This window comes from Nomascus leucogenys, unplaced genomic scaffold, assembly GCF_006542625.1.
Source record: "Nomascus leucogenys isolate Asia unplaced genomic scaffold, Asia_NLE_v1 Super-Scaffold_249, whole genome shotgun sequence".
NCBI classification, from domain to species: Eukaryota; Metazoa; Chordata; class Mammalia; order Primates; family Hylobatidae; genus Nomascus; species Nomascus leucogenys.
The window spans coordinates 2,597,231-2,610,279 of NW_022095768.1; the positions used below are offsets into that span (position 1 = coordinate 2,597,231).

General features: G+C 53.6%; 2 protein-coding genes across 3 annotated transcripts in view; both read right to left on the reverse strand.

The window, feature by feature from the left end:
* Window positions 1-1,265: 1,265 nt before the first annotated feature.
* On the reverse strand, window positions 1,266-5,915 carry CDK5R1 (cyclin dependent kinase 5 regulatory subunit 1). Of its 2 annotated transcripts, none has more exons than XM_030807935.1 (2): window positions 5,350-5,915; window positions 1,266-5,044 (listed from the first exon to the last, which is right to left on the reverse strand). In XM_030807935.1, exon 2 carries the CDS (start codon window positions 4,901-4,903, stop codon window positions 3,980-3,982), a length of 924 nt encoding a protein of 307 aa, XP_030663795.1. In that variant the 5' UTR covers window positions 4,904-5,044; window positions 5,350-5,915; the 3' UTR covers window positions 1,266-3,979. The 2 variants fall into 2 exon arrangements, with proteins under 2 accessions (XP_030663795.1, XP_030663794.1); XM_030807934.1 differs by having other exon boundaries at window positions 1,266-5,048.
* A 3,267-nt stretch (window positions 5,916-9,182) lies between these two features.
* Window positions 9,183-13,049, reverse strand: part of PSMD11 (proteasome 26S subunit, non-ATPase 11) — a 40,346-nt gene continuing 36,479 nt past the window's right edge. The window contains exons 11-14 of the mRNA XM_003279377.4: window positions 12,597-12,632; window positions 12,287-12,338; window positions 11,853-11,995; window positions 9,183-11,731 (exon numbers count right to left, since the gene is read on the reverse strand). Coding sequence (XP_003279425.1) covers window positions 11,853-11,995; window positions 12,287-12,338; window positions 12,597-12,632 — 231 coding nt within the window. The 3' untranslated portion in view covers window positions 9,183-11,731. The remainder of the gene's footprint in view (window positions 11,732-11,852; window positions 11,996-12,286; window positions 12,339-12,596; window positions 12,633-13,049) is intronic.

Consider the following 13,049-nt stretch of genomic DNA (forward strand, 5'->3'; position numbering starts at 1 on the left):
AGGGAGAATTAAGCACAAATAATGTAAAATGGAGGATGATTTCTTTTGAACAAAAAGTGAGCAAGAAGCAAGCTGTGGACAGGAGGTGTGAGGAGGGAAGGAGGCCGTGGGGTTGAGTCCCAGCACTTTCTCCTACCATCTTGAGGCCTGTGCGCTGGCAGCTGGAAGCGCACTGCTTAGTGCCAGGGAACATGTTTACTGCAACAGAAGCACGTATGTAGAAAGGAAAGGCTCAGAGACCTACAGCAGCAGACTGGGGACAGGCCAGGCCAGCGGAGTGAAAGGGGCTGGGAGGAAGTGCGGGGGCGGCGGGGAGAGTGAGAGGGAGCAGCAGCTCCTGCTGGGGAAGGGAGCAAGAACCTGGGGAGGGAGCAACAGGGCACGGCCAGCACCCGAGGGTCCTGCAGCCAGGGTGCTTCCGGTCACTGGTCATTGGCAGAAAAGAACACGCAGCGGTGGCTTTTGTAACTCAGACGAAGGGAGTTGCTTTGCGGAAAGGAAGTGGCCTTGATCACAAGGCTGACAGCTCCCAAGCTACAACTTGAGGACAAGAAAGACTTTCCTAGTACTCAGGGGCAGTTTCAGACCGCAGGGTGCAGGGCCCGGGGAGAGCCACGTCCAGCGTCCCCATAACCCTCTTCCTGAGGCTGACGCCGGTGGCACGTGCAGGCCTCAGGCTGGCAGTCAGGACAGGCACAGATAGAGCTGGTAGGAACCCCACCCTTGCCGCAATTATGGGCTGGAGTGGCTGCTTCCCTGGGAGCCACAGGGCTGGATTTCTCCCTCCTGAAACCCGCGTGGAGCTAAACCCGCAGGGTTGGCCCATGTGAAAGCCAGCCCACCCCTGCTGGCCTGGGAGACCCCGGGGGAAGGGAGCACAGAGCAGAGCCAAGCCCAAGAATACGCGGGAGCAGCAGCTTCAGAGCCACACCTCGACACAGGGAGTCTAGGGCCCAGAGCCCCTGCAGGACCCACCCAGCCAGACCTCACCAGGCCATGCTTGGGCCTAACCCTCCTTGGCCGGAGGTTCCAGTCACCCAGCTCTGCCACGGGAGCCTTTGGGAAACAGCTGCCGCCACCTCGGCCGACACTAAACCAAAGCTGACTTAACCTGTGCTTCCTTCTTAATCACCTTAGTGTGTTAAGCCGTGATCACCCCCAACTCTGTCCTCCCCTCCCCCATAACACAAATCCAATTATGTTCTGAGTGCATGAATCATTTATTAAAGGGGGCCCCAGCCTGCCCACAAAAAGAGGTCTCTGTAATGGATGGTCAGTGCATTTTATTGAATCAGCACAGTACAAAAATAAATAAAAATAAGGGAAGGGGAATTAAATTACAGCCAAACTGAGCTTCATGACTTTGTCAGATTATAAACCACACATACTCACAAACACACTACACATACATACAAAATGAGACAAATATAAATTAATATTAACAATACCCACAGTTTGGTCAAAGAATAGCTACAGAAGAAATTGCACTAAAAAACCAACATACATCACACGTGTGTAATTAGCAGTTTCAAATATACAGCTATGAATAATTGAGTGAAAAAAATGGCACATTTTCTTTTCATTGCAAGTTTAACTGTTGGAACAAAACTAAGTTCTAATAACTGCATGGAAAGAATATATCAACCCTCCAGGTTTACAAGAAAAAGAGAAAAACCAAATCCTGAACTATTATTCCTGTGGCTTGTTCTGTGCATGGGTGTAATTTTCACAGCCATCTGTTCTAAGATTATTTTTCTTAAGACACAAAATGCTCCTGGTTTGCATGCACAATATCACTGTAAAAGCAACAATTAAAGAATAAAGGTTTTTTTGTAGGTTTTTTTTTTTTATTGTTGATCTAAAAGTAGTCTTCATAGCAGCATGGCAAATGGGTTCTTTGCTTGCACACTCAAGTATACCAGTTGTTCCTTTACACAATACTGATGACCAGTGCAAGGGAAGAGAACACGACAGGCTTCACACTGAGGGAACTAGAGAGTTCTTCCCTTAGTCCCCACCACCTTCCGAAATGTCCACCTCCTCCAAAGAATAAAAAAATAAATACGGAGAAAGAGAAGGAAACAGACACGCAACTGGAATCCTGTGGATGCAATGTAACCGCACAGTTCGCAGCCAGGTTCCGCCAGCTGAAGGTGATACACACATGCGCCCTCCTCCTGAGACTTGGCACTGACCCTCCCTCTTCCACGCCACCAGGGGCCTCCCACCTCCGGTCGCACGCGGCAGCAGGATCTGAAGACAGGCTGTGTGGAAACCCAGCAGAGAGGAGGTGCTGTGTGAAGTCTGTGCCAGCAGCCGCAGGCTCCTTCCACCGCTGCATGGATTATCTGACGGTCCCAGGAACGGCTCTGCTGGGCCTCAGGTGCAGCAAGGCAGATTCTCTCTGGCCGGGCAGGCTCTCTTCCCCACCTCTGGGAATGCCTCCAGCCACCAGGTTCTGCCTCAGGACTCTTAAATTGGGACTTCAATTTCACAGCTTTCTTTTTGTGTAAATTTCAGTAGTGCATGTGCTGAAATCGGTAGCCACCTCGAACTTAATCCTATGTAAAGTGACCCTCTGCCTCCCCACCCCAGGTCCCCATTCCAGCACTCCCCAGGGTACTGGGCCTGGAAGACAGAATCCTCTGTAGCGTCTTCACATTGGTCTTTGTTCTCCACAGCCGAGTGATGGGCCATGGAGGAAGGCTTGCTCCCTCTCCCAAGTCCCAAGCCACCAATATGGAAGAATTAGAAAGAAAATCAATAAAGTACACATTTGTGTTTTTACAGCGAGTAGGGTAAAGGTGGAAACCAAAACCAGCAGCTGCAAATGATCAGTTGTAGAAATCAGCAGCTTCCAGAGCAATCAGGAGTCTCACTCCCCGTCTTGTAATTGTCTCCAAGATCCGGCTGTCTCACTGGTCCTTGCTGCGCAAGGCTTCCTCTTTAGAAGAAACTCAACTGTTTAGAAACAGCTTTAAATTAACAGAGGTGGGGGTGGGGTCACCACATCGCCTTCCCCCCAGCTCTGCAGGACAAATGTCATGTGCACCAGCAAGAGGCCTTAGCCCTTAGGTGGGCACTGGCTTGGTCTCAAGGTATGGCATCCCTCACCTTGCCCAGAAGGCAGGCGTTGCTAATGGGCACCTGCAGCTGTCCTGGCATTTGCCACAGGGTGACTGCACTGCATTATTCAAAAGAAAAACTCACCCAGGAAAGTTGCCCCCAGCTTCGCCCCACCTCTTTAGCTGGGACCCAAAATGAGAGAAATTAATGAGTCAAACCAGCTCATTGGCCAGTACCACCAACTTGGCTGGGAGCAGCAGACAAGGGGGTAGGGGGGCGAGTTCCATTTCTCCACTAAAGGAAAGCCCTTCTTCCTAAAAAAAGAAAACAGCAAATCAGGGCGGTGTGTGGTCAAACGACCAGACACAATCTTTCCACTAGACCCGCTCAGCTTCACCTCGCCTAGACTGAAGATGTCCCGGGGTGGCGGGGATCTTGCCTCACGACCCCACTGGCAGCTCAGTTAGGGTGGCTGGCTCCAGGAGCCTCTGGGAGAGTGAATAACTCCACACAGGAGCCAGAAAAGGGCCTCCAACCAGAAACCCCAATTCCTCCCTGGGCCAGGCAGCCAGAGGCCCCTCTCTAGCTCCATACAGGGTGCAGCCGGCAGCCTTGCCTACCCTGGACCCAGCAAGGGCACAGGCGGCAGGGGCAGGTCAGTCCTTTGAGTCCCCCAAAGTGGGAGGTCAGTGGCCTGGGTGGCTCTGAATACATCTTCCGGGTTTTGCGCAAGGCTCTTGAGTTCAAAAGTGCCCAGAGTTCTTGGCAGGGCTGAAAAAAACCCCAGGGAGAGACTGTGGGAAAGGTGAGGCCCTTGGTGGCTTTGCTAGACACATACTGTACACAAAACTGATTTAATAATAAATTTTTAAAAATGCATTGAATTCTTGAGCCATGACGCAGGCTACAGTGCTCACCGATCCAGGCCTAGGAGGAGCCGCTTCTTGTCCTCCTGGCCGCTCTCGTTCTTCAGGTCGGAGAAGACCTGTGTGAAGTAGTGTGGGTCGGCATTTATCTGCAGCATCTTTGAGCTCATGAGGTTGATGACAGAGAGGCAACGGTCCCAAAAGGCCTCCTTGCAGCTCTCCACCAGGAAGGGCTTGAGCGGGTAGGAGATCTCGTTGCCCATGTAGGAGTAGGAGAGGTACAGGCATGTCAGCAGGACGGCCTGGAGCTCGTGATCCGAGCCCACCTCGGAGGAGATAACATCCCTGCAGAGCATGTAGAGGAAGACCACGTTGGCCGGCGTGATGAAGCCCTGGTCCTGCCAGCCCTGCAGAAGCAGCGAGCGGTCCACGCTGCGCAGCCAGAGCACGGGGTCCGTGGGGGACAGGTGCTTCAGGCGGTAGCACCGGCGGCAGAGAAACTCACCCAGGCAGCGAAGCAGCTCACTGGTGGATGCCTGGACGATGACCCGTTTGGGCGTCCCTGCGGAGGTGACGGCAGGGTGAGGGGCTTTCTTGACCGAGGAGGAGCCCCCGGTCTGGGAGCCCGAGAGCTGGCTGGCCGGGGGTGCAGGCGGCTGGGCCGGTGGGGGCTGGGCGAATGTGGACAGGTTGGCGCACGACAGCGACTTCTTCAGGTTCTCATTGTTGAGGTGCGTGATGTTGTTCTGGTAGCTGCTGTTGGGCTGCACCTTCTTTGAGTTCTTCTTCTTGGCCGACACGGCCACGATTCTCTTCCAAGGCAGCACGGAGATGATGGAGTGGCGCTTCAGGTTCTTGTCCTTGGCGTTCTTGCTGTTCTGTACGGCCGTATAGTGGCCCACGGTGGCCGCGCCATCCTCAAACAGCGTGGCCTTCCGGTAGCTGGGAGACAGGGACAGCACCGTGCCCATGGTGCTGCTGCGCGCCGGGCGGGGGCTCGCGCCCCTGCGCGCCCAGCCTGCCGGCCGGAGAGATAAAACCACTCACCGAGCCTGCGGCGGCCCCGGGAAGGAGGCGGGGACGCTCCCAGGAAGCGTGCTGCCCCCTTGGATCTGCCTGGAAAACAAGATGGTTCTTAGCGCCAGGCTGGGCTCCGCGCCGCGCCCCTCCGCCCCGCGCCTCGGCGGACCCCGCCGCCCCAGTCCCGGGCCCTACCCGTGCCCCCGCGACGCAGCCTCGCCGCCTCCACTGCAGCACCCCCGCCCGCCGCCGCTGCGGTCCCCAGGCGCAGCCGGGAGGGGCCCGGGCGCCGACGGAGGCGGCCGAGGACCCCCGCCTCGACACCCCGCACGGGCGCGACCCCGGTCCCCGGTCCCTGCTCCCCAGGGCCAAGGACGGCCGCCCAGCGCAGCCTTACCCGGCAGGCGGCAGCTCCTGCGCTCCGCGCCCTCCGCAATGCGCGCCGCGGCTCCGCCGCCGCGGTCCCGGCGCTCGGCGGCGCTCGGGGGCGCTCGGCGGGGATCGGCTGGGCTCGCGCTCGGCGGCGGCGGCTAGGGAGCTTCTGTCCAAGGTTCTGCAGGCACCGCGGCCCCGCCCCCCGCTCGGCCGCCCGCACTTTCGCCGTCGCCGCCGCCGCCGCCGCCGCCGCGCTCCCGCTCCCGCTCCGGGCGCGCGCCTCAGTGCCCTCCCTCGCGGGGCGCGCGCGCCGTCCACGCTCCGGCCTGGTCTCGCCGGGGAGTCGCGGCCGTTGTGTCCTCAGCTCGAGCCGCGCACGGTGCGGGTAGGACGCGGCAACGAGCGGAAGGCACCTCTACGCGCCGGGCCCCATCTAGGAGCCGGACTCCGCGGCGGCGGCGGGACACGCGGCGTCGGCCCGCCCCGCCCCTCGGGGCCGCCCTTCCCGCACAGCTCGCCGCCCGCTCCGCGCCGCCGCCCAACAGCAGCCCGGCCGCCTGAGAGTCCCGGGCGCCCGCGCAACCCAACTCTGCCGACGCGGGGCGGGCGCCGAGCAGGGCGGAGCCGAGGGCCGAACCCCGCCTGCGTCCCGCCCAGACACGTGCTGCCTTTGTTCCCGCCGCGGCGCCCGCAGCTGCCGGCCGCGGGGGCACTCTCGGCCAAGTCCCTACCCTGGCAGCGCGCGGCCCGCCCTCTCCAAGGCTGCCGCCCGGGCCTGGTGAGGAGCCCTCCGCCGGGGCCAGGGTCCGGAGCTCCCTCCTGCCACCTGACATCCCCGTCCCTGTGGAAAGCAGCCAGGGAGCGCGGGGAAGAAGGCCCTGGGCAGGGAGAGGCGACGCCTTTATTGAGGCATCCCGAGTGCCACGCGCACCTCGAGTGGACAGTCCAATCGGTTCTGGCCACCCATCCGGGGCCTCCATTCCCTCATCCTGGGTAGATGCCCGCGGCGAAGTGGGCCTCAGAAATCCAAGCCAGAGAAGCGTGGCCCGTAGCCAAGCCTGAGCCCGTCACAAATATGACCTCTAAATTCCCACTCGCCCTCTTATTTGTCACATTAAAGCTGAAGTAACTGCCCCTCCAGCCAGCTTTCTGACCGTCTTAAACGTTTTCAATTCTAAGTATGTATAATTTGAGAATTTGATGCTAGAGAAATTGAGTAAAATTCTGTTTCTGAAAGCTGTTCCTTTCAGATGTGAATCCAGATCCTTCACAAAGGCCGTTGTTCATTTACTATTTTACCTTGTTTCTGGAGATTGAGTCAAAACTGACCACAAACCTGGGGAACAGGAAACTTAAGCCCTGTCTTAATCCAGATTATCTCTGGACCTAAAGATGAGGGAGTGGCTCTCCAGAGGAGAGGATGACACCCAATTACCTGACCACTCCAGCCGATTAGGCTTCCACCCCGCGCCAGCCCTGTCAACTGTCCTAGGGGGAAAAGAAAGGCAATCTGGCATCATTCAAAATGGTGCAATCAAGGCAGAAAGTGCTGGATTTTGTTTATGTGCCACTCAGAGATTTCTGTCAATGGGAATTCCAGGCTTTAGGAACCTTGGGGAGCAGACATACGGTGGAAAATGCATTGCTCTGTACCCGGAGAGCTACTTTGTCCACAGCCCTTCAGAACATCCACAGCAGCTGTTATGGGAACTCAGAAGAGGAAGGCAGGCCCCCAGCTCAGTGCGCCCCTCCCTGTGAATGTTCCTCAGTGTACAAGCCTACCTGCTCTTCAAATGGAGCTGTCCTCAACCCTCCTGCATCTAACAGTAAGAAGCCAGAAGAGGCCGGACGCAGTGGCTCACGCCTGTAATCTCAGCATTTTGGGAGGCCGAGGCGGGCGGATCACCAGAGGTCAGGAGTTCGAGACCAGCCTGGCCAACATGGTGAAACCAAGTCTCTACTAAAAATTCAAAAAAAATTAGCCAGGCGTGGTGGCGGGCACCTGTAATCCCAGCTACTCAGGAGACTGAGGCAGGAGAATTCGCTTGAACCTGGGAGACGGAGGTTGCAGTGGGCCAAGATCGCGCCATTGCACTCCAGCCTGGGCACCAAGAGCGAAACTCCAGCTCAAAAAAAAAAAAAAGCCAGAAGAAGAAATGATCTCCTTCGAGACCCTGACCAAGTGTCCCTGTTCCTTCTCAAAGGAAAGCCGAACCCCAGCCTCTTTTCCTCAGCCCCTACTTGGAGCCTCTAGCTCCTGAGTTGGCTCTGTGCCCCCCTTCAGATTCTAGTGTTGAGCCAAGGTTAAATGTTTTCCACTTCCCAAAATATGTCCAAATTTTGAAGCCTATAATCCACCCCAGCCAGGCATGATGGCCACACCGTGTCCAGCAGTTTCAGAGGCCAAGGCGGGTGGATCACCTGAGGTCAGGAGTTTTGAGACCAGCCTGGCCAACATGGCGAAACCCGTCTCTACTAAAAAAAAATTAGCTGGGCTTGGTGGCGGGTGCCTATAATCCTAGCTACTCGGGAGGCTGAGGCAGGAGAATCGCTTGAACCTGGGAGGCAGAGGTTGCAGTAAGCTGAGATTGTGCCACTGCATTCCAGCCTGGGTGACAGAGTGAGACTTCGGCTAAAAAAAAGAAAAATCCACCCCCTAGAAAAACGTGGGCCCACTCTGTTACCTTTAACTCTCAATCTCAGTTCTAGCTATTCCAATTCACGCGGAAGCGGACCAAGCTCACCCCAGTACCCTGCTTCCCACACCGGAGCAGCATGCCTCTGCATGGGCCTTTTCAAGCCAGGCCACACCCTGTGTCCTCTCACCTTTGTCCAGCCAACCTTTCCCTAGCACCTTCAAACAGAGCTGTCGGCAGAACACCAGCCTCCTCACACTTGTCCAAAGCAAAGTCACAGTTGCAGCACAGCAGGAATGGGATGGCACTGGCAGCCCACTTGCTGCTGTGACTGAGGGAAGGGTTCTCCAGGAGCTCCTATCCACCCAGGCCATGCCTGTTATACTGGTTTTCAGACACCACACAGCTCTTCTTTTCACTCAACCCACCACCACCTCCCCACCCCCAGTTCCTATCACTGCTCCAACTGGAAGCAAGGAAGAAAGAGCAGTCAACTGCCAGAAACGGCAGAATCAAGGACCCAGAAGGCAGACCCAGTTGAATGAGGCAGGGCTGTTTTCTTCCTAGCTGCCTTCATCATAGAACTGCAGGGAAGATTTCCAAATCCCACCCCCATCAATCAGCCCACTTAGCCTATTGCCTATCTCTAGCTGCCTGAAGGGCCAGCCTGCTTGTTAGCTTCCCTGCTGGGCTGGGCTGCCCGTGGACTGCTGGAGAGTCCACTCTTCCTGCATGCCCCACTTCCCATAGCATCCCAAGGGAGGGAGGCCAAGGCAGGGGTCAGCTACAGCCTCCAGGAAGGGTTCCAAATAGAGCAGGCCTGAGCCCTTACTCCTGAGGACGTCGGCTTTGTTCTTTCAGGGATCACAGAGCAGCATCTAGTGGCCCTTCTGGGCAGCACAGATTACATAACTAGCACACACCAGGGGACCAGAGCCTCTGCTCCCAACTCCAGTAGAGTCTCATTAACACACAAGAAAGTCCTGGCACCATGAAGGCTGGAGCCCAGAAGGGAGGTGAGGGAGCCGGGCCCAGGCCAGCCCACTGGCCAACTGACCTTCCCAGCTGTGCCTGGACTCAGGTCATGAGAGGCCTGGGAGAGGAGGCAGTGGCACAACTGCTGGTCCTGGAGGTCTAGAGCTGCGCTGTCCAGATAGAAGCCACATAGGTAACTTTATATTTTCTAGCAGCCACATTACACAAGGAAAAGGGAAACAGGTGAATTTTAATAATATATTTTATTTAACCCAATACCCAAAATATTTCAACACATGTATAAAAAAGTTATTGACATATTTTACACTCCTTTTCTTTTGTTATCATACTAAGCCTTCGAAGTCTGGTTTGTGTTTACACTTGCAGTGTATCACAGCTCGAACCAGCCACATTGCAAGGGCCTGACAGCTGCACGTGGCTAGCGGCTACATACTGGACAGCACGGGTCTAGAGGGCATCATCTGACCAAGACCCGCAAAGGGAACCGAGAAAAGGGCTACTGCCTGAGCTCCTCAGGACTGCCCTAAGTTTGAGAAACCGTCTCCCCTCTGCTCCAAAACTAGATCTCTTCGGAGTACTTTTTAAAGTCCTTTATAGAAGCAAAACTCTTTCTGCAAGAGATACAGAGACACAATACTAAAACGGACAATGGCTGAACTGCTCAGACTGAAAAGGATTTAGCAGGTCCCCCAGTGGTCCCAGAGCCCCTCCCAGGGTGTGAGGCAATATGAAAATCGCTGCCTTTGAAGATTCCAAAAGGAAACGAAATCACAACTGAATGTCAGGACTCTCCAGACACCTGCACATCTGTGACTTATTAAGCTTCACATCACAATCACCTGCCAAGGAAGCAGCATCCTCACTGAGTAGAAGAGAAAGTAGGCTCAGAGGATCTACCACCCAAACTTACATGTGCTCACTGGACCATGCTGCCCTGGAAAAAGACACCTGAACTCACTTCCGACTTCAGAACTCACACACCAACTTTCTTGCCCCCAAAGCCCTCCAAATTTGGACCCCAAATTTACCTTAAGGACTCCCATTACACAAATGAGATAACAGCTTTGGCCAGATGAGAGCTAGACTAGTGTGGGGCTACACAGAGCTGTCTGGGCTTGCTTGGAAGCCCTCCAGCACTCAAGAAAAGACACCTTTTGAAAAAAAAAAATATTTTTATTGGAACTCATCTGAACATCAGATATACCTGGTGTTGGTTAGCAAGAACCGTTTGTACATTTGATACTGATGGTGCCAAAACCAAAACAGTGACTGGACATGATGGGGAGAGATGTTGAGAACAAAAACCTGATTTTGGAGAGGAAAATAAAAGCCAGTCAATTCAGTGAGGATGCAAAACCTGGTACAACAAAATCCTTTTACAAAATATAAATTTATTATGAAAACCTGGAAGAATAATCCAAGAAAGGTAAAGAAAGAGAAAAGGAGGCCAGCAGAAGAAGGCAGGAAGGAGAGGAAAAGAGAAAAAGACAAAGAGGAGATGAAAGAAGAAAATACAGCACAACAGAAGTGCAGAAGCTCACCTACCCAAATGGCTTTAAAGCCTCACTTTAATGTGTCAGAAAACAAAGCATGCTGACACACAGTGCTCTACTGCCCATCCACTTGAGTTCTAAGAGGTAAATTAAGAAGCTCCCTGGGAAGGGGACATGAGGTTGCTCAAAAACCCAACAAAGAAAATTAAAAAAAAAAAAAAAAGAGAGAGAGACCACACCCCACAGTCTCATTTCCGATGTTCATTGTTTAAAAAAGGAATAAATCCATCTGAAAGCAGGAGAGGAGGAGTGGGAGAGGGAGAGAAGCTCATGGATTTCACAGACAGCCTGACTCCCCTGGAGGAGAGAGGAGGAAGGCAGAGAGACATGATGGTCTCCTGGTTGAGAGGGGAAAGAGAAGGGAGAGAGAGGAAAGAAGAGAGGAGAGGAATGCAGGAGGGGAGAAGAGGGGCAATTAAAACACTGATGACTAATCTAGTTTACTGTGTTAAAAAAAAAAAAAGCCACATGCACAGCAGGCCCCTTGGGGGCTAAGGGCCCACACTGCTCCCCGTGTGGCCGTGGTAGACACTAGCTCCTGGCCTCATCCCCATTCCTTCACAGGTCAGAGCGGAGCTATGCAGGCGCTGCTGCTGCTGCTGCTGTTGTTGCTGCAGTGGTGGTGGTGGTGGTGGTGGCGACGGCAGGACCTTCGGCTACTCTGCTGGAGCCAATGTGGGGAGGGAAGGGCGTACAGGCCATATGGCAGGGGAAAGAACACCAAAATGCCTCATTTCAAATAAAAAAGAAAACAGCAGTCTATACACAGTTGTTTGTTTTGGTTCAGTACAAACAGAATAAAAAGTCATTGCTTTTGATGGTTAGCAAACACCCAATTCTGAGGAGGAGGAGAGGTGACACCCAGCAGGTGGATTAGGACCCCCAGTGGTTGGCGGGGTGCCTGGCTTTGCGGCCCTCTCCCAGGAGGCAGAGAGCACAGCTTTAGGTAGTGTAAGCCTTTTTCCTTTTATTTAGAATAATCTTTTTTTTTTCTTTTTCTTTTTTTTTTAAGCAATTTCCCCACTCCCAAGTTGGGCCAGTAAAGATTACATGAAAACTGGTACACCTATTGGCTGGAATACAGATGCACCAAATGAGGATTTAAAAACTTTCCGAGCGAAAAGTAGAACAAAAAGAAAAAAGAATCTCCTAGCATTTTCCCCCAAGGTTTCACTCTCCCGCCACACACACTCTCCAAAGGACCGCTACAGATCCAACTCTGCAAGAGAAGACAGAGCAGTGTCAATCAGGAAGCCATGAGGACACCAGGAGGAGGTTTTCAGTCTCGACACGCAGAAGACAGAGCTGCCCAGCCCTGGGGTCCTGAAGCCAGCACTCACCTATGTCAGTTTCTTGGCTTTGTTGTAGAGGGAATCCACTACTTTACTCATGTTCTGAATTGTTTCCAGAGCAGCTTCATAAGTTTTATCTACTGGGGGTTCATCGAAAATAATCAGGACACCCTCCCCCTGGTCCAAAATCCCTGCAAGAAACACAAGGGCAACACAGGTAAAAGATGAGGTTAGACACAAAAGCGTTTGTGAAGCAGCCCACTCCCTAGTTGACTCACTGTCTCCAGAAAAGAAGGGAAATAGAATTCATCTCCCTATTCCATGTACACATGCTTATTACACATTCTCATCACAGGGAAGAGGCGCCAGGACCCCAGGGTGAACCATCGGGGGAAACAAATAGAACATCTTCTTTGAAAATAAATTTCTTCAACCATCTCATCACCACCACCAGCCCCCTTGCCTGTGTGACTGTTACTCACCATGAAATTTCTTGTCAAGAATCATCTGTGATAATTTCCTTTCCACGTCGGCCTAAAATCAAAGCACATGATTAAAGGGACCAGTATCCACTAGTCAGAGATCACCCTGACACAAAAGCTTTGTTGGAGGGTCTTAGGCCAAATGGACTGAAAACAAAATAGCAACAATGCAACTCCTACTCTAGCCCACACTGCCCACTCCCCACTGAGAGGCTGGGGAGCTTTCCAATGAGGCCAATCAGGTGCATGTGCCACCCCTCCTCACCACCCCTTCCCATTCCTCCCTGCAGATGGCCTTAAGACTCCTTACCTTGGAGAGTTTGATGAGACTAGATATGTGTTCAATCTAAAAGGAAAGGCAGAGAGACACCAACACTGAAAGTTTTACTTTTGCCTCCAATAAGAGAAGGGAGGGAACGGGGGAGAACTGCTGTATTTCTCAAAATTCCAATGTAAGACCCTCCTTGGCCGTGCTTAAGTCTCTTGTGCTCTGCCCATCTGCCTGCCCTTCACTGCTACACACAATAAACAGACTCTTATCCCACACACCCAATACAGAAAACAGGTACAACACATGCAGTGACTAAAAGCGAGGAGGAAACTGCTCAGAACACGTGCAGGGGCAACCCACATGCCTCTACCCACAGCATCTCTCTCCTCGATTTTTGTTCATTTTATCAACAGAGGCCCAAGCTCTTGGTGGCCTCTTGCCCACCAGGCACACCCCTAGAAATGAGTTCCCATTCTGGACAGGTGTGGAAGC